General features: G+C 46.2%; 2 protein-coding genes across 2 annotated transcripts; both read right to left on the reverse strand.

The window, feature by feature from the left end:
• Positions 1-629: 629 nt before the first annotated feature.
• mcm10 (minichromosome maintenance 10 replication initiation factor) lies at positions 630-7731 on the reverse strand. Its single transcript, XM_072379104.1, has 18 exons — positions 7700-7731; positions 7133-7227; positions 6787-7047; positions 6521-6697; positions 5203-5343; positions 4952-5135; positions 4711-4876; positions 4268-4435; positions 3608-3724; positions 3325-3521; positions 3160-3254; positions 2899-3012; positions 2179-2610; positions 1780-1910; positions 1577-1690; positions 1351-1496; positions 1185-1227; positions 630-1116 (listed from the first exon to the last, which is right to left on the reverse strand). The coding sequence occupies exons 2-18, from the start codon at positions 7143-7145 to the stop codon at positions 1033-1035; spliced, it is 2583 nt and encodes an 860-aa protein (XP_072235205.1). The 5' UTR covers positions 7146-7227; positions 7700-7731; the 3' UTR covers positions 630-1032.
• A 1444-nt stretch (positions 7732-9175) lies between these two features.
• On the reverse strand, positions 9176-20542 carry optn (optineurin). Its single transcript, XM_072379098.1, has 13 exons — positions 20421-20542; positions 15349-15473; positions 15056-15264; positions 14840-14983; positions 14567-14751; positions 13841-13934; positions 13633-13748; positions 13392-13541; positions 12502-12586; positions 12272-12430; positions 11966-12108; positions 11246-11328; positions 9176-9905 (listed from the first exon to the last, which is right to left on the reverse strand). The coding sequence occupies exons 2-13, from the start codon at positions 15467-15469 to the stop codon at positions 9793-9795; spliced, it is 1602 nt and encodes a 533-aa protein (XP_072235199.1). The 5' UTR covers positions 15470-15473; positions 20421-20542; the 3' UTR covers positions 9176-9792.
• Between the last annotated feature and the right edge of the window lie 823 nt (positions 20543-21365).

Raw genomic sequence — 21365 nt, forward strand, 5'->3', positions numbered from 1 at the left:
TTGTCAGGTTCGTAGAGTTCTGACACTAAATTCAACCAATGACCCGCCAACAGCTATTTGAATTCTTTTAGATCTAAGGACAGCTGTTGCTGAATTTAGCTGGTTTCACTTCCCCGAGTCTTCATGAGTCATAGCTGCTGTATTGGAAGGTCTGAATAATGTGAAATATAAAATCCACCAACCTCATCATGCAGCGGAGAACAGGCTGGATAGAGTAGAGGTTTCCACCTCCAGTAGGATCCTTAGGAACATGTGCACAGAAAGGCTCCAAACCCACCACTGCTTCACCCCTCAGATTCTGATAAACTTCTCCAGTTAAACTCTCTGAGCTCTGATTCTTCTCCGGTCTCCAGCTGGTCCAGAAGGCAGCCGCCGGGCTTCTTTCTGATGTGTCACATCAGCCCAAGCCTGGCTGCCTGTATGCTTTAGGACTGATTTAAGAGATTTTCTTGATCACTTTTAAAGCTCTGAAGGTGTGGCTGACCCCAGATGGGCCACCTCACAGCTTTAGATCCCCGGGGCCAGCCTGAGGAAATAAGGCTCACAGACTTCTTTTAAATCACTTCTTCAAACCATTTGAATATACTGACATTCATGTGACCTTAATTTATTCATTTAGATTGTTTTGAACTTTTATTCCCTATTGTTTCTTAACTTGTAACAGTTTGCATAAATTAAGTATCATCATTAGTTCTAAACTACAGAAGGAGGCAAAGAGGGTGAATGGCAGTCACTTGGTGCAGGGGGTGGAGTTTTTCATTTAAAAATGGTCGAGTAATTCCCAAAGAACTTAAACGAAATGTAGAGGAGAAACATTTCTGCAGTAAATCTACAAACATGGATATTATGCTGTAAAAGTACATAGAATCCACATTACAAAGCATTGCTTTAATCATCCAGTAATTCAGCTCCATCAAAAGTCTTAATCATCATAATCAATAAAAACAGTGAAAAACATTATTGATCCACATCTAAAAATGCTTCTAAACCCTTAAATGACAAACACAAAAGTCTTGGAAGAGGCCGCTGACGTCACTTGGTGCTGCTGAGGAACTTGGCGTGCTCCTCGCCCCGAGGCTGGAGGAGCTCTCCTCCGATTTTAGGTCCAGTTTTCTCCTGAAATTAAAGCAAACTTCAGGTCTCCTTCCTCTCATTAGACAGCTTTTTAATGCTTTCAGGCTTACCTTCAGCATCCCGTCCCGCTCCCATTTAAACAGACCGCAGTTACTAAAAGTGGAAACACAAAGGTCAGACATGTGGTTCATGTTTGAGTTTCCCCTCAGCTGGTTTCAACCTGTCCACTCCTCTTATTTCTGCTCCAACACCTAGAGGAGGGGGTTCCAGCCTCACCTGCAGTGCTGGTGAGGCAGTCTGTCCAGGGCGACGGCTCTCTGTCCACAGGGACACCTGAAGAAGCGTTTCATGGCATCGTGCCACTGCAGCTCGTGATGCTCATCCACACAGCGATCCGCCGGCTTGAAGTAGGTGTAGCTGCACTGGAAGTAGCAGCAACAAGGGAAATGAACAGCTTTCACAGCTTCAGTCAGGGTCCACTCACCGTCTGCATCGTGGATACCTTTTTACAGGTGACAGCGCGACACTTCATCTCTCTGATGCCCCTCATCTTCTCCTCCATCTGCTCCTTCCTCACCAGAGCACTGAAGTAGCGCTCCTGCAGCTGATACTCCGCCTGACAGGAGCACATAAAACCAGAGGCTCTCACACAGCTTCAGCTACAGAGAAGCAGCTGCCTTGTTGCTACGGTGACGGCTGTCATACCGCCTGCAGAACCACGCCGTGGCGAGATTTGGCGTTTAGGATCTTCTGAAACTCCTCGGACTGGACGTAGCGCAGCTTTTCCCGTTGCTTTTTCTGGGCTGGTTCCTCCTCCTCTTTACTGGACCCCACACCTGCACAGGGAATCCAAACAACAGATGATCTCCTAACCTCTGAAATTAATTATCACATGACCTCCAGCTTCTTCCGTGCTCCGATGGCGGCGGCCGGGCCGAACCGTGTGGTTACACCAATAAAATGGAAGAATCTAAATGTGTGGATTTCATAACTTCAATCAGGTTCATGTTCTGTTTGATCAGATTTATTTTCTCCTGAAACTCAACAGAAGGTCAGAAAATGACCAGAAATAAAATCTGTACATCAGTAAAGGTGTGTGTGTACCGTCTGCTGGGGTCCGATTCCTCTCCACGCGGGCGCTGATCTCACTGCTGTTGCTCCTCTTCCTCTTCACAGCATTGGGGTCCTCCTTCTCGAGCCCCGCCCCTTTGGCCCTCAGCTGCCTCAGGGCAGCCAGCTTGGCGGCTGACAGGCCGGCAGCTGGAGCTGGGGGGGGGCTGTTATCAAAGAAGAGGATGTCATCGCCCTCTGAGAAACCTCGGCCCAGGGCCGGAGCGTGGGGCGCCGCGGGGGCCTCAGGAGCTGCTTTTGGGGACGTCAGGCTACACTGAGCCAGAGCCGGTCGGGCACCAGCCGGGTTCTGCGGCGCCCTCTGTCGCCGGGCCTGGAGCAGCTGGCGCTGCTTCTGTTTCTGCTGCTTCAGCAGGTCAGAGGCTGAGATGGACTGCAAAGGAGCTGCAGCGGCGTGTTTCGAGGCTGAGGATGGAAAGCAGAGCAGTGAGGACCTCTGGAGCCCGCCTGCCTTCAGCTCACGCTGTGTGAGATTTAACCTTAAAACGTTCAGACTGTTACTGGAGCCTCATCTGAACCTGGAGCTCACACTTCCTGCTGTGATCCCACACACTGTGATCCCATCTGTGATCCCTCACATCTGTTGGAAAGGCTGGTCCTGGTTCTATCTGTGTGTTCTAGTTTGGGTTCTTTCCCTTTAAATCCTTTTGCATTTTGCTGGTGTAAAACTGGAATAAACAGCAGGGAGGATACCTGACAGGCTGCCCTGGGTGAGGTGCTTCTTCAGCTGCAGAACTCCAGGTGTTGGCACCGACATCAGACTCTTAAATTCATCAGAACAACCTGAAACTTCGCCAGACTGCAAAGCTAACAAAGCACAGACAGTTAGAAAAGCTCTGAACAGGTAACATCTTTGTTTTTTAAGGCAGCAGAAGTGACCTCACACCATCACTTCATGACATCCATTTTCACATCTACTCTGCATCTGTGAGGAAAGTGGAAGCAGCTGCTCACCGAGCTGTTTGGCCTGATGGATGAGCTGAGCTGAGCCTCTCACAAAAAGCTTGTCCAGAGTTTTCTGGGCAGGTTTGTTGGCTTTAGATGCAGTTCTGCAACACAACGAGAGGAGCTTTCAGTCCTCAGTCTGATCCTTAATGGGGTCAAACCGCCGTTACTCACAGTGAGGCGGCGCAGGCCGGCGAGGACACGCCGCCGTAGTAGAAGCCGTCCTGACACAGCCGCTCTCTCAGGCTGCCCCCCTTCCCCTTCACCTTGTTGGGGGCTTTTCCAGAGAAGGATGACTGCAGCTCCGCCCTCCTGGAGCTCATCTTCTTGTACTGGGCCTTGACGTGATACTGACAGTACTGACAGTCGTACTGCAGGAAGATTCAGTGGAAGATGATGATGTGGAAAACAGCAGCGAGCAGAGTCTGGATCCCAGTCAGTTAAATTAAGAACCCACCATGTTCACTATCTGAGAGCAGGGCTCTCCGTTCCTCTTGGCAGCCTTGCAGGTGCCGTAGTCCTGAGCCTCCCCCAGAACCAGAACCTTCTGCGGGTGATCCACTGTCAAACTCACCTGGAGCACAACACCAGTTTTATTTTTGAAGCAGTGCTGAACACGTCTTTTCTTTTGTTTCCTCATCGCCTTTCAGCTACAATCAGGTGAATAACAGAAAGCCTCTCAGATGCTCTACTGACCATTTCTGTCAGGTTCAGGCAGAAAGGGGGGGAGTAAAGTACAGCAAAGGCAGCATCACCTGAGGCTGAAGCTGGATGAAGACAACAAGAGGCTGAAAACAGACTTATTCCTGTAGATCTGAGAGGCTTTTCCAGATTAATGGGCTCAAAAACAAAAAGGCAGGATTGTTTTTGAGTTGGAGGTGACTTTAGACATTTAATATCAGGATATATCCTATTTACATTTCCTGTAGGTAGGCTCGGATCTCTGATTCCAGAAGTCTGAGGAACCTGAAACCTGCTCTTAATAAGAGGAACCAGAAGGAGTGAAAGAAGCTCCAGCCTCTGCCGCTGAACACCTCTCTACTGTGTTAAATCAGACTGTTGGAACATTCCTGCAGCAGCTAAATGTGATGCAGCGAGCATAAAGAGCTTCACTCACGCCATCGTATCCGTCTCTCTGCTTCATGGAGTTCGGGTTGAGGAGTCCAATCACTGTGCCGGGCTCCGTCTTCCAGTGCTCTTTGTGGACTTCACCGAAGAGGAGCAGAGACACAAACACTTCCATGTTGTGGAGGTCATTCAGCTTCCAGATGCTGAAGGTTTTTCCCTGTTGTTAAAGAAGGTGGGGGGACACCACGGTGGTTTATTTCTTACAGGTGGAGCTAATAACTGGATGGATTTAATGGGTTAAAAACAGAAACAAACAGCAGGTCATTTTACACATTTTCCCCGGATTCACTTGTTATTTTCCATCTTTAATAAGGAGAACATAAAGCAAAGAACTAATAACAGTGAAGCAGCTTTTCCACATTAAAGAAAATAATCTCCTCCAGCTGTTTCACCCCATCCCAGACAAAAGAACCCACACTCTGAGACCCTTACGCTGCTGCTGCTTTGCGGCGTGGCTTTGCTGATCAGCACTGCGAACGTCACCCAGTCGCAGTCCTCCAGCTTCTCCCGGGTCAGGCGCTCTGGCACCTGCGACAGGCGAATCAGGCGCCGAGCCGCCATTTTGCGGTCCAGTTCACTGGAGGACACCCGCGGCTTTCTGAAACATGAAGGAACCGAGACTGATGCTGAGACTGAGCAGCGCTGGTTTTACCTAAAAAGCCGTCATTCTGACCTGAGCCGCAGTCCCGAGTATTTCTCAACAGCCACGTCTTTAGGAAGAGGAGGTGAAGGGGCAGGTTGAGCTGCTGGGGGTGGGAGAGGTGGGGGTGACTGCATAGGACCAGCAGCTCCGCTGAGGCTGTCCAACGGCTGGAAGGAGCTGCCCATCTTTACCTCCACCAGCGGCCCTCTGTCTTCTGAGGGGGAAATGCACATAAAAACCACCAAATCTACACCCAGCACTGCTGGAAGGAGGAGCTTTACCTGGTGGTGTGGCAGCTTTGGAGCGGTGAGCCACTCTGGGTTTACGTTTGATTGAGTCTCCGATGGTGAGCTGAGAGGAAAAGTCTGAGGACTCCTGCAGCCTCGGGCTTCCTGCTCTGATGGGATTCGATGAAGATGTTGCTATAAGACCGACACACATTCAACTTTAGCTCATGGTTATGCATCTTTTTAAATTCTACAATATTCATAAATGTTGAAACAAACATAATAATTTACATTGATATTTCCATTTGTCTGTGTGTGACGTACAGAATGATGTGCCTCTACATGAGGTACAGTTCAGCTTAAATTCAGTGAAAACTTAAGGCTCAGAGTCCATCTGCTGACCCTCAAACATGCAGATAAGTAGATAAGAAACACTTTACACATGCAATGAGCTGAAAGTTTACCTCGACACTTTAAAACCTGCAGAGGAAAGAGCCTCCTCTTTATTTTCTCTAACTGTATGAACTGCATCAACTCTCTCAGCCACAGACACTGTACAGGGGTCTGAGTGCCTGTTTACCACAGAGAACCACAGCTTTCCTCACTGGGGGCTGGTTTGAGGTCGATGCCATGTTTAAAACTAGAAACCAAGGCATGTCCAGAACATGTGGGTTAGATTAGCAGCAGTCATCCACAGGGGGGTCTCACCTTAGAAAGATTCTGAACTGTTTTCGGCTTCATTTTGAGAGAGGAGCTGTTATTCTCTCTCTGCAAAGCGTTCCAAATATCCTCCTCTGTCCTCATCTCCTCGCTCTAATCCTGACGAGTTGTGGTTTTAAATTAACTTTCTTTGAGTCAAACAGTAACTATCAAATGATTTAATGGAGATACTGAAGGTCATTTTGGGAGGTGGGGTCATGTTGCTGAAGAAAGACTTGAATTGGTTTAGAATCATTAAGACCATCACTGTCACAGAGTGATGAATCCATGGAGCAGACTGTTCTGGGGTCAGTTGTGTCTGAACCTCAGAAACGACCCAAAACACAGTTTTTGCTTCTTAGTGTGAAGGACACAGGATGCAGAGGACTGGACTTTCCCCGTTAGATATGATAAGTTAACCATGGCTCACTTACAGCCGGCTACAGGCAGAGGATAGAGAGAATGGACACGAAGCTCATCTTAACACAGCCTCTCATCGACTACTGGGGACACACCAGGGAAATAGTCTCAAGTGAGGAGTCAAAGGAAGAAGAAGTCGGGCTGTGCTTTTAAATCCCAGCATAACATTTTTTTACAAGCCAAATCTGTAGTTTCCCACAGAAACAGGAAGTGTGCAGTGGTCCTCCGGGTTGAAGAACAGCATGAAGTTTACCTGCTTGGGATCTGGTCCCCTGTGTGGCAGCTGGACCGGCCTGGGTCGGTTTGGATGTTGGCCGTTGGACCGGTGCTGGTTTGGGACTTTTAGAGGAGGACTGTGTTGAAACCTTCTGGCTCGCCTGGAGCTGCTGCTGTAATCTTTGCATCTGCTCCTGCATCCGCCTCAACTCCCCTGAACAAGATATAGGGTTGATGTGACTGAATTAAACTCCAATATGCATCAAATACTTAGAACTTTAGGATGATTTCTGAGTTACAAACCCTGTAAATCCTCCTTTGACCTGTTAGCTCCTTCTTCTTTTGCATCTCTCTCTTTATTTTCAACATCTCCAGAGAGATCTTTGACCACATTCTCTACGGCCACCTCTTCCTCCTCGCTGCCCTCTTTGTACTCTTCCTCCTCTTCGTTGTCTTCATCAAACAGGCCATCCAGTTCATCTGCCTGCTGCTGACGACCTCGTTCTTCACCAACGCCCTCGCTCTCAGCCAGAAGAGCTGTCAAAACCTCGAGATCATCCTCACCTGAGAGGAAAACATATTCAGTCACTGTGTCTTGTTCTATAAAAGGAATTTTGCTCTAACGCGTTTTAAATGTCATGAAACTCACTGTCCATTTCCATCAACTGCTTATTGAGGTTGATCAGCTGGCCTAAAGAGAGGCAGTTTGTGAAGTAAAGGCTAATCTGGCAACTTGAGAAAGACCTGTGAGAACACAGAAGACATTGAAATGTAAATCAGTTCCTAACATGTTAAGCATTAATTAAATTAATTAATACGTTTTTACTCAAATATACATCTACTGAACACTCTGCATAATTCAAGATGTAAACAACAATGAGACCAAAGAAAGCATCACGTTATAATATGAAGTCTGTGTTAAATTTAACTTTCAGGGTGTTTTAGCTAACAAAGAACACGAGTAAAATATGGTCTACGGTTAAAAATGTCCGGCGGAAAGGACAAAATATCAAACATACGAGTTTTTCTTCGGCAATCAATAAAAGGCAACGTTGAACAAACAAAAGCATTAAAACGAAAACAACTTTTTATCCATATATTTTATGACGCACTTCAGGTTAAAGTAACAGTTAAGAATAACGTTCAGGTATTCCTTATTTTACAAAAGTTAACACTTTAGACAAACTATTCAGCTGCATTTAACAAAAAAACATACTTTTGGCCTCTTTCTGCTGCACTCGCGGTGAAACAAATCTAAACTGGCGCTAAACGAAGGACCCCGTTGTGTTGTCAAATGGCCTTTTGGTGCCCAATGATTTGCCAGATAAAAAAAATAACAAAATAATCAACTTATTAAATTAATACCAGAACAACATGTAAGGACACATATGTACTATAAGTATTCGTATAGGCTAGAACATTTTATATTTTAAGAAAAAAATACGACTGCTGATATTCATTTTATTGTTTTATTTATTAACAGGGAAACAAGGAGCCACGATATGTTGCAAAGGTGAAGCTCTGAGCGCTTAGATTTTTTTTATTTACAAAAAGACACCATACTGGCTGGAGCCTATACCTGCTGTCTTTGGGGGATAGGCAGGGTACAAACGAGACAAACAACCATTCACACTCACACCTAGGGGCAGTTTAGAGTCACCAATTAACCTAACGTGCTTGTTTTCAGACGGTGGGAGAAAGCCTGAGAAAACCCACTTGGCTGAGCACAATTAAAACTTGGATAAAAAGATAATATTGTGTGCATCTGTAAATTGAAGTAAAAGGAGAATGTGTGTCGTACTGTTGAAATCTAAGTGATAATGACAATGAATTACAGGTTGAGCTTCTCCACTTGAATACATAATCAGTTTCATAACAATTATTGCACGGGCGGGTTACATGACTTGATCTAAACCCACTGAGTGGCTTACATTGGTATCAGGTATTAGGCTCTGTTAGTGTTTCAGCCCATGTCAGAAAAGTTTGCTTATTATCATTAAATAAAAGTCAGCCAAAGAGGCTGTTTTCATATCAAAACTTCACAAGGAGAAGTTGGGAGACAAAGAGAGCTGTGTTTTAAGAAGGAATCCCCACTGATTGTTATCTTTATAGCTCCCCAAATAAGGAGATGCCTCCAAACTAAGGAGATAAACCAGACCTGGGCACATAGAGGATTGTATGTATGTGTGTCACCTAATAAAAGGTAAAGGGAGGCAACCACTCGTTGGAGAGCTCTTGTGAATCTGCAGAGAGAAGGTTCCTGTGTTGTTCTCCCCTTGCAAGTAAAATTCTGAGGCCTCTGAGGGATTTCTTGGTTTCATACCGTTGTCTGTGAGTGAATTTTTCTAACACCCATTAAAAGAAAGAGAAGTGCAAGAAGAGGTGCATCATGGGAGGGCCCTCATCTTTCTTGATGTTTAGCACTTTGAAACAGGGGAACTAAATAAATACCAGTTGCTGGTGACTTCAGACACCCTGATACATGCTCCCAGGAACAGGAAGAAGGTCTTTTTTTTTACAATTCGTCACCTTTAAAATCAAGTGTTCCTGCTCAGGTTTGGCATGTGCTCCAAAACGTCTACAAGGTGACAGAAGAACTTTCGATGGAAAGAATGACTTCATACATCACCATTTATCAGCAGATAAAGTATAGGTTAAATGCTTATTTATTTATTAGTTCTTTTCTTTTCTTTCAGAGAAATACAACATATAATGAGAAAGCCTTCATAACCTAAATAACACAGTGTTGGCAGGGAGCTACCTGCATGCTGATTGCCAAGTAAATATATTATGATCTAATTACCAGATATCATAAATATATAATTCATCTTAATATTAAAGTGCCTACAGGGTACAGGCCTCTAAACACTGACACCAGAAACCCAATTATGAGGTAAAACATACTTACTGAGGAAACTATAAAAAGAATTTCAGTTGAATTTGAAAAGGAAGCCATCAAACAAATATATAAAAAGTGTTTAGCAACAAATTCAACTTTGGTTGGTTAATAATGTGCATGTGAGGCACCCAGCAAAGTAAAAAGAGTTTCATCCTGGAGTACTTTTTAAGTCATCACAGAAAAACGTGCATGTTCTACTATATTCCTGCTTTACTTTAGCTGCTCACAATGTTTCAAATGTATTACAAACTAGAACTTAGTCCAGGCTTTAAAGTCCTCCTGATCCTTTGATGAGTATAACTGAGCGGGTTTGGATCGGTGGAGTAACGTCTCAGGAGGTACGTGTCAAAGCAGAGGAAGACTCGGGTTAAGGTGCTGAAGCAGCTGCTGCAGCTGATAGTGATGGAGATCTAGTTGATGCAGTCCATGATGTGGATCTGCAGGGAGTCCAGGTCCGGCAGGATCTCGTTGCACTTTGGGCAGACATGCTCGGGAATTTTCCCCTGATTCTGCCAGTCAGTTCCTGCCAAACAGACATTGATCATCAGTTCAACCTGATTATTGATGCTCCACCTACACCCCAGACCTACATCACAACCAGGTCCACCGGTCACCAGAGGTTAGGTCCTCTCAACTGTGTGGAGTGTTTTAGAGGCTTTGAGCTCTCTGGTGCTCTTTCATTTCCAGCTGGATTTAATTGCCGTATTTTTCAGACCATAAGGAGCTCTTAAAATCCTTTAATTTTCTCTAAAACCGACAGTGAGCCTTAAAGCTGCGGTGCAGCTAATGTATGAATTAACTCTGGTTGTGCTCTCTGACCTGGAACCGATTTTATGTGGTGCACGGCGCTCAAAAATGTTTTAGCCTTGGTAAGCTACGAAGCTGCACTGCTTGATGGTTTGAGCATTACGGGCCACCGTAGTCCCGAGCCTGGCGGAGTCATCTGTAATCTGGGCTTCAGCATTAAGGTGTGAGCACTCATTCATTTTCTATAACGCTGCCCCAAGAATAATAATAATAAAGTTGGACTTTTCTGAGTTTTGTTTCATTTAACTATGAAAATAGACCCGTTGGCAGTCAGTCGTTGGTATTACAGCTTATAACTCGCTTTATAGCTGGAAAAATACGGTAAACGTTGTGGTTCGGAGGTGAGGCTCTTACTCCAACCACAGCAGGTGAGCTCGTCTTTTATCATTTTATTCATGGACTACCTGTCCTCCAACATGACTGACAACAGGTCGAGATCATTTAAGCCGTGCTGCTGCCTCCATCTCTGGGTTTAGTTAAGCTACAGAGCCACAGTGAGCTGGAGCTGCCTCTGCTGCTCTGCAGTAAACATCACCCAACCTGCTCATGTAGTTTCAGCTTAAGTAACTTGTAACTTATGTGAAAGTCTGTATGTCAGACTGAGGAACCTCAGACCAACTATAAAGAAGACCAAAGTTATTGTTTTTTTGCTTGTTTCGATATCAAACCTTCAGATGGAGAAAGCTGCTTAGCTAACTTTACACCCGTCTTACTTCTCTCTGAGTTCTGGTTCTGATGTGTTATTTCCTGTCACCGTAATATACGACAACATTACCTAAAGCAAGAAATCATAACTGAGGAGGAGCATCTAAATTTGAATCTGTTTTGAGTGACAATAAGACTAAATGTGTTAACTTTAAAGAGCGGGACCAGCAAATATGGTGTCATTTTAAAATGTGAAACTTTAACACTTCAGACAGCTCATAGAGGTGATGATGCTTTATTTGTGGTATATGGACCTCTTAAGAAGATAACACCGTATATAACACTGCTTTTGTGCTGAATGACCAAAATAAGTGAACCGATGAGACTGGGATGCAGCAGAAACAGCTTTACCTCTTCCAACCAGAGCTGCTCCAGTTCCATGAGGATTTCCTACTGCTGACAAATGTCTGCGCTGCATATCGGTCAGCGAGCTCCTGCAGAGAAAGCAGGATGAAGGGTGTCAGGGGGTCTGGACATGTGTCTATAGAGGCTCTTATTGCTGTCTCACGCAGCAGTTTGGATGCAGCTCAATAGCTGAACAAATCCTTAAAAAGACAACAAACTCGGCTCCTTATTGTCGTCAGAGGGTCTCGCCTTTGTGGCTGTAATTCTGTAAAATAAGTAGTTGTCCTGAATGGAAATAAGTCTCGAGGATGAAAAATAACATCCACAAATAAAAGAGATTGAGCTCTTCTTATTTTCAATCATCAAGATGACAGTAGGTCAGCGAGTTTGTTGTTTGCCGACTCCGACTGGAACCAGTTTAGTCTTTGTTATTCCCAAAGTTGCATCTTTTCTCTGTTTATAAAGTCCTCTTAAAACAGGTAAAAAACACTTCTTTTTCCAACCCTTTTTCTTCACCTTTTTTAAATTCACTTCTTCTAAATGTGGGAGTCATTTTTCCTGTTCTGCTTATTTTAGGCCTCTGGACTGGACTGCCCTCCAGTTCCAATTAAACCAACCATGGAATTACATTAAAAATAGACATAAAAGCTTAAAATGATTATATCCACCTTACAGTAAACAGAGAAGAGCACAGATAAGGCTGCAGCCTCTGCAGAGCTTTCATACCGGCCCAGGGAGTCCAGTTCCTCCTGCAGCTGGCTGTTCTGCTTCTTCACGTACTCCAGCTGAGCTGCCAGACGCTCCTTCTCCTCGTGGAGTTTCTCCCTCGCCGCTCGCTCTGCGTAGAAGTCTGAGGAGTATACCTCTGCCTGCAGAAAAACCGATCCATGACCGGCTACAGTGTGAGTAAAATCCAGAACACTCGACTATTATCAGAAAGAAACACCAGTTTCCTCCACCAGGAGCTCCCAGTCTGACTGTAAAGGATTAAAAATGTCTTTGGAATCGGGCCCTCAACAGATGTGATCTGACCTGAGCTTGGAACACAGAGATCGTCTCCAGGTCCTTCTCCTTCAGGTATATCTCTTGCTTCATCTCATCAATCTTCTTCTGTTTACCAGCCAAAGCTTCTTCAGCTGCAGTGAGACGCTGCTGCAGCTCATCCAGCAGCTCCCTCTGTGCCAGCTGAGGCTGCAGGACAAGACAGACGGGTGAAACAGGACAACCCTTCTGACAGATGGATGCTCTTCTGAGCCAGTTACCTCTCGCTTCTTGTTCTCCTCCTTCAGTTCAGTGTAGTCTTCAAACAGCTTGGTGTAGGCGTCCTTCAGCTGGGCCAGGTTGTTCCTGTGAGGAAGAAAAGAGAGGAGGTCATTCTAATCGAGCAGATCTCCTTTTCTGTCTAAGCAGCCCCACTGAGGTGTACCGAAGTGGTCTAACACCGAGTCCTGCCAGCCCTGAGGTCCATGGATCGGACTGGTTTGTCTAACACTCGCTGATGCTTGATGGGATTCATTTCTGCAGAATTTTGAGTCAAACCATTCCTGTTTCTAGCCATCCAAATGCCAGACGTCGGACTGGTGGAGGTCCAGATGTACTTTATGTCTAAGCAAAAAGGGCTTTCCTAGCTCAGTGGTTTCCCTCTATATAGTGTGTCAGTGGGCTCATTCCCACTCTAGGAACCTTTTGCAGAACCTTTTCAGGAATCGGGCCGTTTTTTCGCTCATTGGGACATTCAGGAACTCGGGACCACGGCCCTCAGTTCCTGGAACCATTTTAGCTCCTTCAGGGTCTTTTCTGGGCTCCACAGGAACCAGACGCCTGCTGTGATCGTCCATGATTAATATCACCGTCATGCGGCCCAGGAACACGGCGGCCTCCTCCTCTCCCTGTTAGCTTCTTGCTGCTGTTGTTTTCTTCTCTCCTCACTTTTCCCGGGTTCTGTTCTGTTGCTGAGTGGCGCTAAAGTAACTCGTCTGTGGCAGACGGCGGCGTCACATCAGTCCCTGTCGAGGCCCCCGACTCATGTGAGTGCAAAAAGAAACGGTTCCCCTGGGGAAGGGCAGGGCTCAGAACTAAATTCGAGGTGGACAGTTCTCAGAACTGCGTTCTTTGAACTCTCTGTCCGATTGCGGCTTGTGTGACCTCTGACCTCTCGTCATCAGCCCTCCTGTGCTCCATCTGGCTCTGGGCCTGCACGCTGTCCAGCTGCAGCTTCAGCCGGTCGTTCTCTGACTGAACGGCCTGCTTCTCCACCAGCTGAGCCTTCAGAGTCGCCACATCTTGCTCCACCTCCCGACATCTACAAAAAGCAGATGTATAATCCCTCCTACCTTTAGAAGGGTTTCTCATTTTATTTGCTGCATGTTTGTGTGTGAGCCTGTGGGCCCGACCTGTCCTGCAGGTTCTTCTTCATGCCTTCTGCTTCATCCAGCTTTCTCTGGGCCTGCTGCAACTCTTTGAACAGCGTCATCATTTGAGATTTGAGATTCTCCACCTCAGAGGCTGCCTGAAACATTACAGGCAGGCCATAAGGAAGCAAACCAAACCTCTATCGTAAAACACCGACACAGTAACTATTTCTCTGAGTACATAATGTACCTTCTCTTCCTTCCCAGAATCCTCTTTAGTTTCTGCCTGGATTGTCTGAGTTGACTCTTCTACACCACTCTTCCTTTCCTCCAGCTCTGTGATTCTGTTGGAGAAAGAACACTAAAATTTTACAAACTGATACCAAACCACTAGCTGACACTAAAGTGGATCATTTAGAGGTGAACTGTTCCTTTAAAGTCACCCTCAGACAGGTATAAATCCCCTAAAACTCATCAGTGTTCCTCAGAATAGCTTATTTTGAAGTTTCCTCCCACTAAAAAACTCTCATTCAGTAAAAAGGGATGGTTTTGTTGATCAATGCCAGTCGTTATGAAATGAGAAACCGATTTGGGCCTCTTCAGTATGTGGTCATACATTAAATACACATCAGATTCTTCAGTATGTGGTCATACATTAAATACACATCAGATTCTTCAGTATGTGGTCATACATTAAATACACATCAGATTCTTCAGTATGTGGTCATACATCAAATACACATCAGATTTTCTGCAAAGCGACCTTTTAAACAGAATTCACGTGACTTCCACCTCTGCGTCTATCTCCTCTGAACATGAAGGATGAGAGCCGGTGGAAGACCAGCTGGACTCAGCGTCTGGGGTGTATTCCTGAATCTGGTGACATCTTTGTTATGTGCTCAGCACGGTGAGCCGTTCACAGAACTCTGATACTGAACACATTTAAAAAAGGATGAGGTTAAGGTCTGCTGACTACCTGGCAGCACAGGCCTGCAGCTCCACCTGCTGCCTCTCACATCGCTGCGTCTCGTTCCTCAAAGACTGCAGCAGCTGGCTGACCGTCGCCTCCTCGCTGTCCAGCCGAGACGCCGCGGTGCCCAGATCAGGACGCCTGCTGCGCTCTGCACCGCACGCCTCCTTCAAACCATGGACGCCTGCATCCTGAGAGGGAAAGTTCTCTGTTAGAAGCTGCGGGACGTTTCCCAGCCGTTCCTACAGGTAATCTGCTGCTTCATCTGAACTTCCTCACCGACACTTTGATGATCTCGATAAACGAGCCGTCTTGGGAGTCCTGCTCCGCCCTCAGCTGCAGCTCAGAGTTCAGCGCCACCAGGTCGTTCTTCTCTGCCTGCAGGCGAGCAACCTGGGCCCTCAGGGCCTCCATTTCTGCACTCTGATTGGACGACGCAGCACATGTCACACGCAGAACTTTAAGAAGACATCACAGTCACGGGGACACCCTCACCTGGCCTCCACTCGGGGCTCCACCTGTCCTCACGGCCTCCTCCACCCTCTTGCTCAGGTCTTGGTTTTGGAGGGTCAGCGTCTCCATTCGGCCCCGGGCCTCCTCAAGCCGACTCTCCAGGAAGTCCCGCTCCTTCTTCTGCTTCTCCCGCCACACAGACAAACCCTCGAAACGCTCCTTCATCGTCAGGTTGGTCTGACGCAGGGCCTCTGGAGGACAGAGTCTGAATGAAGTGATCTGAGCTGCCTCACAACAACCCTTAAACCACAGGGGGCTTCTCCTTCTTCTCTCACCTTTCAGGTCTCTGTTCTCCTGGATGAGGATGTTCATCTGCTGCAGGGTTTCCTCCAGCGTGCCGGCCTGACTAGGAGGGCGAGAGATGTCGCCGTTCATTACAGGGCCTCCAGTCGCCATGACGCTGAGAGGAGGAGTCATCGGGTTAATCACTTTAAGTGGAGAAACCTATTTTAACCCTAACCTATTCTACAGAGTTACTGCTCTCACTTCTCCTGCTGAGAGGCGAGCTGCCCCCCCTTTATTACCCTAAAACACAAGATATTTCTTATTCTAAAACAGTGTTTCGTACATACTTTGAACCTCGGTGCCCATCATAACTTTACGTGCAAATGTTATAGCTTTAACTATCCAGCAGTAAAGAGATGAATACATGGAGCTTCTTTTGGTTGGAGCATCACTTTAATTCAGCTAGAAGCAAATACAGCGTCCTAAAACCGGAACCCATGCTCTCACCACGTCTTCTTGATCCATTTGGAGCTTTTGCCAATTAGAGTTAATAGAAAAGAGCTCATGGATGATATGTTGTCGCACTACGTTTCTTTCACAGCAGCTAAACCCATAAAGTAGTTAATAATCAGTAGTTCCACATTCACTCTGCCCCATCCAAAATACCCGAAGCTCCTCATTTCCATCAAAACCATCAGGCAGTGTTTTAATTTTCTTTACAAATTCTGACCATGAAAATGACAACATTTAAAGCTCAAATGCCATCACAAATGAACAGTTTGGACTATAATTTGACAGTCTTTGCGTTGGTCAGCGTGAAAGTGTCTATAGTTTCAAACTGTATAGTCTCTGCCCCCGAAGCGCTCTATAACCAGAGGTGGTGAAGCTCCAAATCTTTGCTCCTCTCTCACTTCATCTTAACACTGCACTCAGGTTTAAACTGAGGCTGAACAGAAGTCAGATTCACCTCAGAGTGGCGTCCAGCAACCAAAGCTAGTGGTGGCCAAAAGCAGAATGGGAGGCAGAGCCTTCAGTTATCAGGCCCCTAAAAGCAGAACGGGAGGCAGAGCCTTCAGTTATCAGGCCCCTAAAAGCAGAATGGGAGGCAGAGCCTTCAGTTATCAGGCCCCTAAAAGCAGAATGGGAGGCAGAGCCTTCAGTTATCAGGCCCCTAAAAGCAGAACGGGAGGCAGAGCCTTCAGTTATCAGGCCCCTAAAAGCAGAATGGGAGGCAGAGCCTTCAGTTATCAGGCCCCTAAAAGCAGAATGGGAGGCAGAGCCTTCAGTTATCAGGCCCCTAAAAGCAGAATGGGAGGCAGAGCCTTCAGTTATCAGGCCCCTAAAAGCAGAATGGGAGGCAGAGCCTTCAGTTATCAGGCCCCTAAAAGCAGAACGGGAGGCAGAGCCTTCAGTTATCAGGCCCCTAAAAGCAGAATGGGAGGCAGAGCCTTCAGTTATCAGGCCCCTAAAAGCAGAATGGGAGGCAGAGCCTTCAGTTATCAGGCCCCTAAAAGCAGAACGGGAGGCAGAGCCTTCAGTTATCAGGCCCCTAAAAGCAGAACGGGAGGCAGAGCCTTCAGTTATCAGGCCCCTAAAAGCAGAATGGGAGGCAGAGCCTTCAGTTATCAGGCCCCTAAAAGCAGAATGGGAGGCAGAGCCTTCAGTTATCAGGCCCCTAAAAGCAGAATGGGAGGCAGAGCCTTCAGTTATCAGGCCCCTAAAAGCAGAATGGGAGGCAGAGCCTTCAGTTATCAGGCCCCTAAAAGCAGAATGGGAGGCAGAGCCTTCAGTTATCAGGCCCCTAAAAGCAGAATGGGAGGCAGAGCCTTCAGTTATCAGGCCCCTAAAAGCAGAATGGGAGGCAGAGCCTTCAGTTATCAGGCCCCTAAAAGCAGAATGGGAGGCAGAGCCTTCAGTTATCAGGCCCCTAAAAGCAGAATGGGAGGCAGAGCCTTCAGTTATCAGGCCCCTAAAAGCAGAATGGGAGGCAGAGCCTTCAGTTATCAGGCCCCTAAAAGCAGAATGGGAGGCAGAGCCTTCAGTTATCAGGCCCCTAAAAGCAGAATGGGAGGCAGAGCCTTCAGTTATCAGGCCCCTAAAAGCAGAATGGGAGGCAGAGCCTTCAGTTATCAGGCCCCTAAAAGCAGAATGGGAGGCAGAGCCTTCAGTTATCAGGCCCCTAAAAGCAGAATGGGAGGCAGAGCCTTCAGTTATCAGGCCCCTAAAAGCAGAATGGGAGGCAGAGCCTTCAGTTATCAGGCCCCTAAAAGCAGAATCGGAGGCTGAGCCTTCAGTTATCAGGCCCCTAAAAGCAGAATGGGAGGCAGAGCCTTCAGTTATCAGGCCCCTAAAAGCAGAACGGGAGGCAGAGCCTTCAGTTATCAGGCCCCTAAAAGCAGAATGGGAGGCAGAGCCTTCAGTTATCAGGCCCCTAAAAGCAGAATGGGAGGCTGAGCCTTCAGTTATCAGGCCCCTAAAAGCAGAATGGGAGGCAGAGCCTTCAGTTATCAGGCCCCTAAAAGCAGAACGGGAGGCAGAGCCTTCAGTTATCAGGCCCCTAAAAGCAGAATGGGAGGCAGAGCCTTCAGTTATCAGGCCCCTAAAAGCAGAATGGGAGGCAGAGCCTTCAGTTATCAGGCCCCTAAAAGCAGAATGGGAGGCAGAGCCTTCAGTTATCAGGCCCCTAAAAGCAGAATGGGAGGCAGATCCTTCAGTTATCAGGCCCCTAAAAGCAGAATGGGAGGCAGAGCCTTCAGTTATCAGGCCCCTAAAAGCAGAATGGGAGGCAGAGCCTTCAGTTATCAGGCCCCTAAAAGCAGAATGGGAGGCAGAGCCTTCAGTTATCAGGCCCCTAAAAGCAGAATGGGAGGCAGAGCCTTCAGTTATCAGGCCCCTAAAAGCAGAATGGGAGGCAGATCCTTCAGTTATCAGGCCCCTAAAAGCAGAATGGGAGGCAGAGCCTTCAGTTATCAGGCCCCTAAAAGCAGAATGGGAGGCAGAGCCTTCAGTTATCAGGCCCCTCTCTGTGGAACCAGCTGCCAGTTTGGGTTCAGGAAGCAGACACCCTCTCTACCTTTAAGATCAGGCTGAAACTTTCCTTCCTGATAAAGCTTATAGTTAGGGATGGCTCAGGTGAGCCTGAAACATCCCATAGTTCTGCTGCTATAGGCCCAGCCTGCTGGGGGAGCTCCCATGATGCACCTCTCCTCCCTCCATGTACAGATGACATCATTGCTGTCATTAACTTGTGTTTCTCTCTCTCAGCAGGTGTCTCTGGCCTGGTGTTACGCTGCTTGTTGTCCCCTCTTTCCTGTCCTCTCAGCCCCAGCTGGTCCAGGCAGATGGACCCTTCCTGGTTCTGGTTCTGATGGAGGTTTCTTCCTGGTTCTGGTTCTGATGGAGGTTTCTTCCTGGTTCTGGTTCTGATGGAGGTTTCTTCCTGGTTCTGGTTCTGATGGAGGTTTCTTCCTGTTAAAGGGAGTTTTTTCCTCCACAGTCGCCTCCTGCAGCTCAGGGCGGGTTTCAGTTAATCTGTTGGTTTCCTTAGCTGGGAAACCGTTTTAATCAGCTCTGTATGAACTGGATTTGATTGGATTACAATGGATTGAATTCTAATTGCCAGGAATTGGAAAGTATCTCTGAAGTGCCCTGAGATGACATTTGTTCTAATTTGGTGCTTTATCAATAAAACTCAATTGAATCTTGATATTTTAAATATCACACCAACATAACAATACTAATGTAATAAAGGCCCAACGACTCTGATCAGGCGGGTTCTGAACAGCTGTCTCACACACTGTCACTCTGATCCAATCAGAGCTCAGTGAACCTTTTTAAACTTTTTTAAACTGCAGGTTCCTGGGACAGCAGGTTCCTGGGACAGCATGTTCCTGGGACAGCAGGTTCCTGGGACAGCAGGTTCCTGGGACAGCAGGTCCCAAAGGCTTTACTTCATCAGGCTGCCCAGGAAAGCTGGTCTGAACCATCGCCCTCCCACCCAGGCCTACAGAGGACTGATGGAGGTCAGAAAGACTGCAGAGAGGATTATAGGAACAAAACTTCCCTCCATGGACTCTGTGTAGCTGCAGCGGTGTCAGAAAAGAGCCGAGGGAATCATCAGAGCCTCACTCCATCCATCTCACTCCCTGCTCAGACACAAACTGCTCATACAACCTGAGACTACGTATTTTAAAACATTTTCTTATTACTTTGCCTTATTTTTCTAACGTGGTACAGTGTCTCTGCACTTTATAGTTATACTTCTTTATACTTCTTATCTAAGTTTCTTACTACCTAAACTGTTGACTACAAGAGAGCACAATAACTCCAGTGTGTGTCTGGACTGTTGATTTATGCACAAATCCAAATAAAAACAACAACAACCTTGAATTAATCAGGTAAACACAGATTTTAAACACATGTAATAAAGCATGAACAACACAGGGGGCGCTGAAGTTCAAATACTGCTAATATTCGACATACAGTGACTGTAAAACTATTTCAGAACCTCGGAACCAGCGTTTTATCAGATTTTTACGTGTTCTGCCATGTTAGACTTTAAGGTGGAAACTTCTGAATATTTTCAACAGAAATTGAACCCTGACTCACAGCATGGAACATGGAACTTTCTGTTTTGGGATAAAAGCCTCTTTATGCTGTAGGCGATGTTTATTTGATCAGAGTTTAAGGAGTACCGGTTTATCTCTGTTTAAATGGGCTTAAATGGTTGGAGAAGTGAGAAAATCTGAAACCTTCTGTCATCATGGAGTGAGTCAGGGCGCAGGAACGATCTCACCAGCAGATCCGGAGATAATCACATAAAAACAACAAGAAGCGAGGCACACAAACACAGAACTGCTACACACACATTACATTTAAGGCCCAAACATGAACACATCACATGTTTAAGCAGTGCTTTAAAATACTGGTGGATTTCGATAAAGAAAACCAGGTGAGATGTTCTGAAAATTCAGTTTGGATTACTTTACTTTCACTCTGCGGGTGGGCCCAGACTGGGACAAACAGAAAAGTTATCAATAACTTGGACAAACGCGGATGTGGTTGAGCCAGAGCCGAACTGCGTCACATCAGACGCTGAACAGGTTCAAAGGTTCGGACTCACCTGCGCAGGTAAGCACGGTCCAGCTGTTCGCCCCGAAAACACGGAAAGACTCGCAGGGAGAGCGAAATGTGTCGAGCAACCTTCTTCTCTGGGCTCCAATACAGATGGCAGTTTAAAGAAAGGTTCAGAATAAAAGGAGGACTTCCGGTTACTGCTTTCAAAATAAAATTAGATCGCTAGAACTAGCCCTTAGTTCATTGGTGCTGAGGAGGTCTCTGTTAGTGATTCAAGTCAAGTTCATCCCCATAGAGTCCAAGTTAGGAAGGTAATCTCTGAAGAGGTCATCTTAAAGTTTAAATTCACTCAAATGAGACGACAGCAGTGATTCCAAACGTCTTTAAATATGCAGATGATGATATTTTAGTGGCCATTTTTAGTCTAAATGAGGACTAATTATCTTACTCATATTTCCAAACTCTGTGGGTAAAACTGCTGATTTATTTTAAATCAAACTGATCCACTTTCATCTCTGTGGAAACCTTCAAGTGTTTCAGGTATCAATCAGACAATAAACTGAGCTTCACACATATGCAGATGAAATATGTCAGAAAGATTTCCAATTAGGAAACTGATAGTTTAAGCTCAGTCGTCAGCTTTGGAAAAGGTGAATGTGAGCCTGAAACAGAGCATCCCAGTTTCTAATCTGTCTGCACAGTATGGAAATCTGGATTTATCAATCAGAAACAAGCTGAAACTCAGAAAGATTATAACAGATGAAACACAGCCCCTGCGTCAGGAACGCGTTTATTCTGTATTCATTATTTGTTCTTACTAATGAGACCAAAGACACATCTCCTGACAGTAAAGTTCTACTGTTCTGTAACAAGTTTACCAGCCTTTGTTTGTGTGGTGCAAGTAACCCGACAATTAGCATTCCAGTGGAGGCTTATAGCCCCCAGTGCCCAATTAGCACTGCTCATTTATTGTGGTTGTAGCTTCCTGCCG

The sequence above is a fragment of the Leuresthes tenuis genome, unplaced genomic scaffold, assembly GCF_036924035.1.
Source record: "Leuresthes tenuis unplaced genomic scaffold, fLeuTen1.0.hap1 SCAF_28, whole genome shotgun sequence".
Taxonomy (NCBI): domain Eukaryota; kingdom Metazoa; phylum Chordata; class Actinopteri; order Atheriniformes; family Atherinopsidae; genus Leuresthes; species Leuresthes tenuis.

Excerpts from the sequence above, each read along its gene's own strand:
- mcm10 (XM_072379104.1), bottom strand. Across the intron at positions 6,698-6,786 it reads GTCAAAGGAGGATTTACAGG|GGGAGTTGAGGCGGATGCAG; the intron begins GTTTGTAACTCA and ends TATCTTGTTCAG. Across the intron at positions 1,228-1,350 it reads CTGCCTCACCAGCACTGCAG|TAACTGCGGTCTGTTTAAAT; the intron begins GTGAGGCTGGAA and ends TTCCACTTTTAG.
- optn (XM_072379098.1), bottom strand. The coding sequence starts at position 15,469 with ATGGCGACTGGAGGCCCTGTAATGAACGGCGACATCTCTCGCCCTCCT. Across the intron at positions 15,265-15,348 it reads GGAGAACAGAGACCTGAAAG|AGGCCCTGCGTCAGACCAAC; the intron begins GTGAGAGAAGAA and ends TCTGTCCTCCAG. Across the intron at positions 14,752-14,839 it reads TCGAGATCATCAAAGTGTCG|GATGCAGGCGTCCATGGTTT; the intron begins GTGAGGAAGTTC and ends TTTCCCTCTCAG.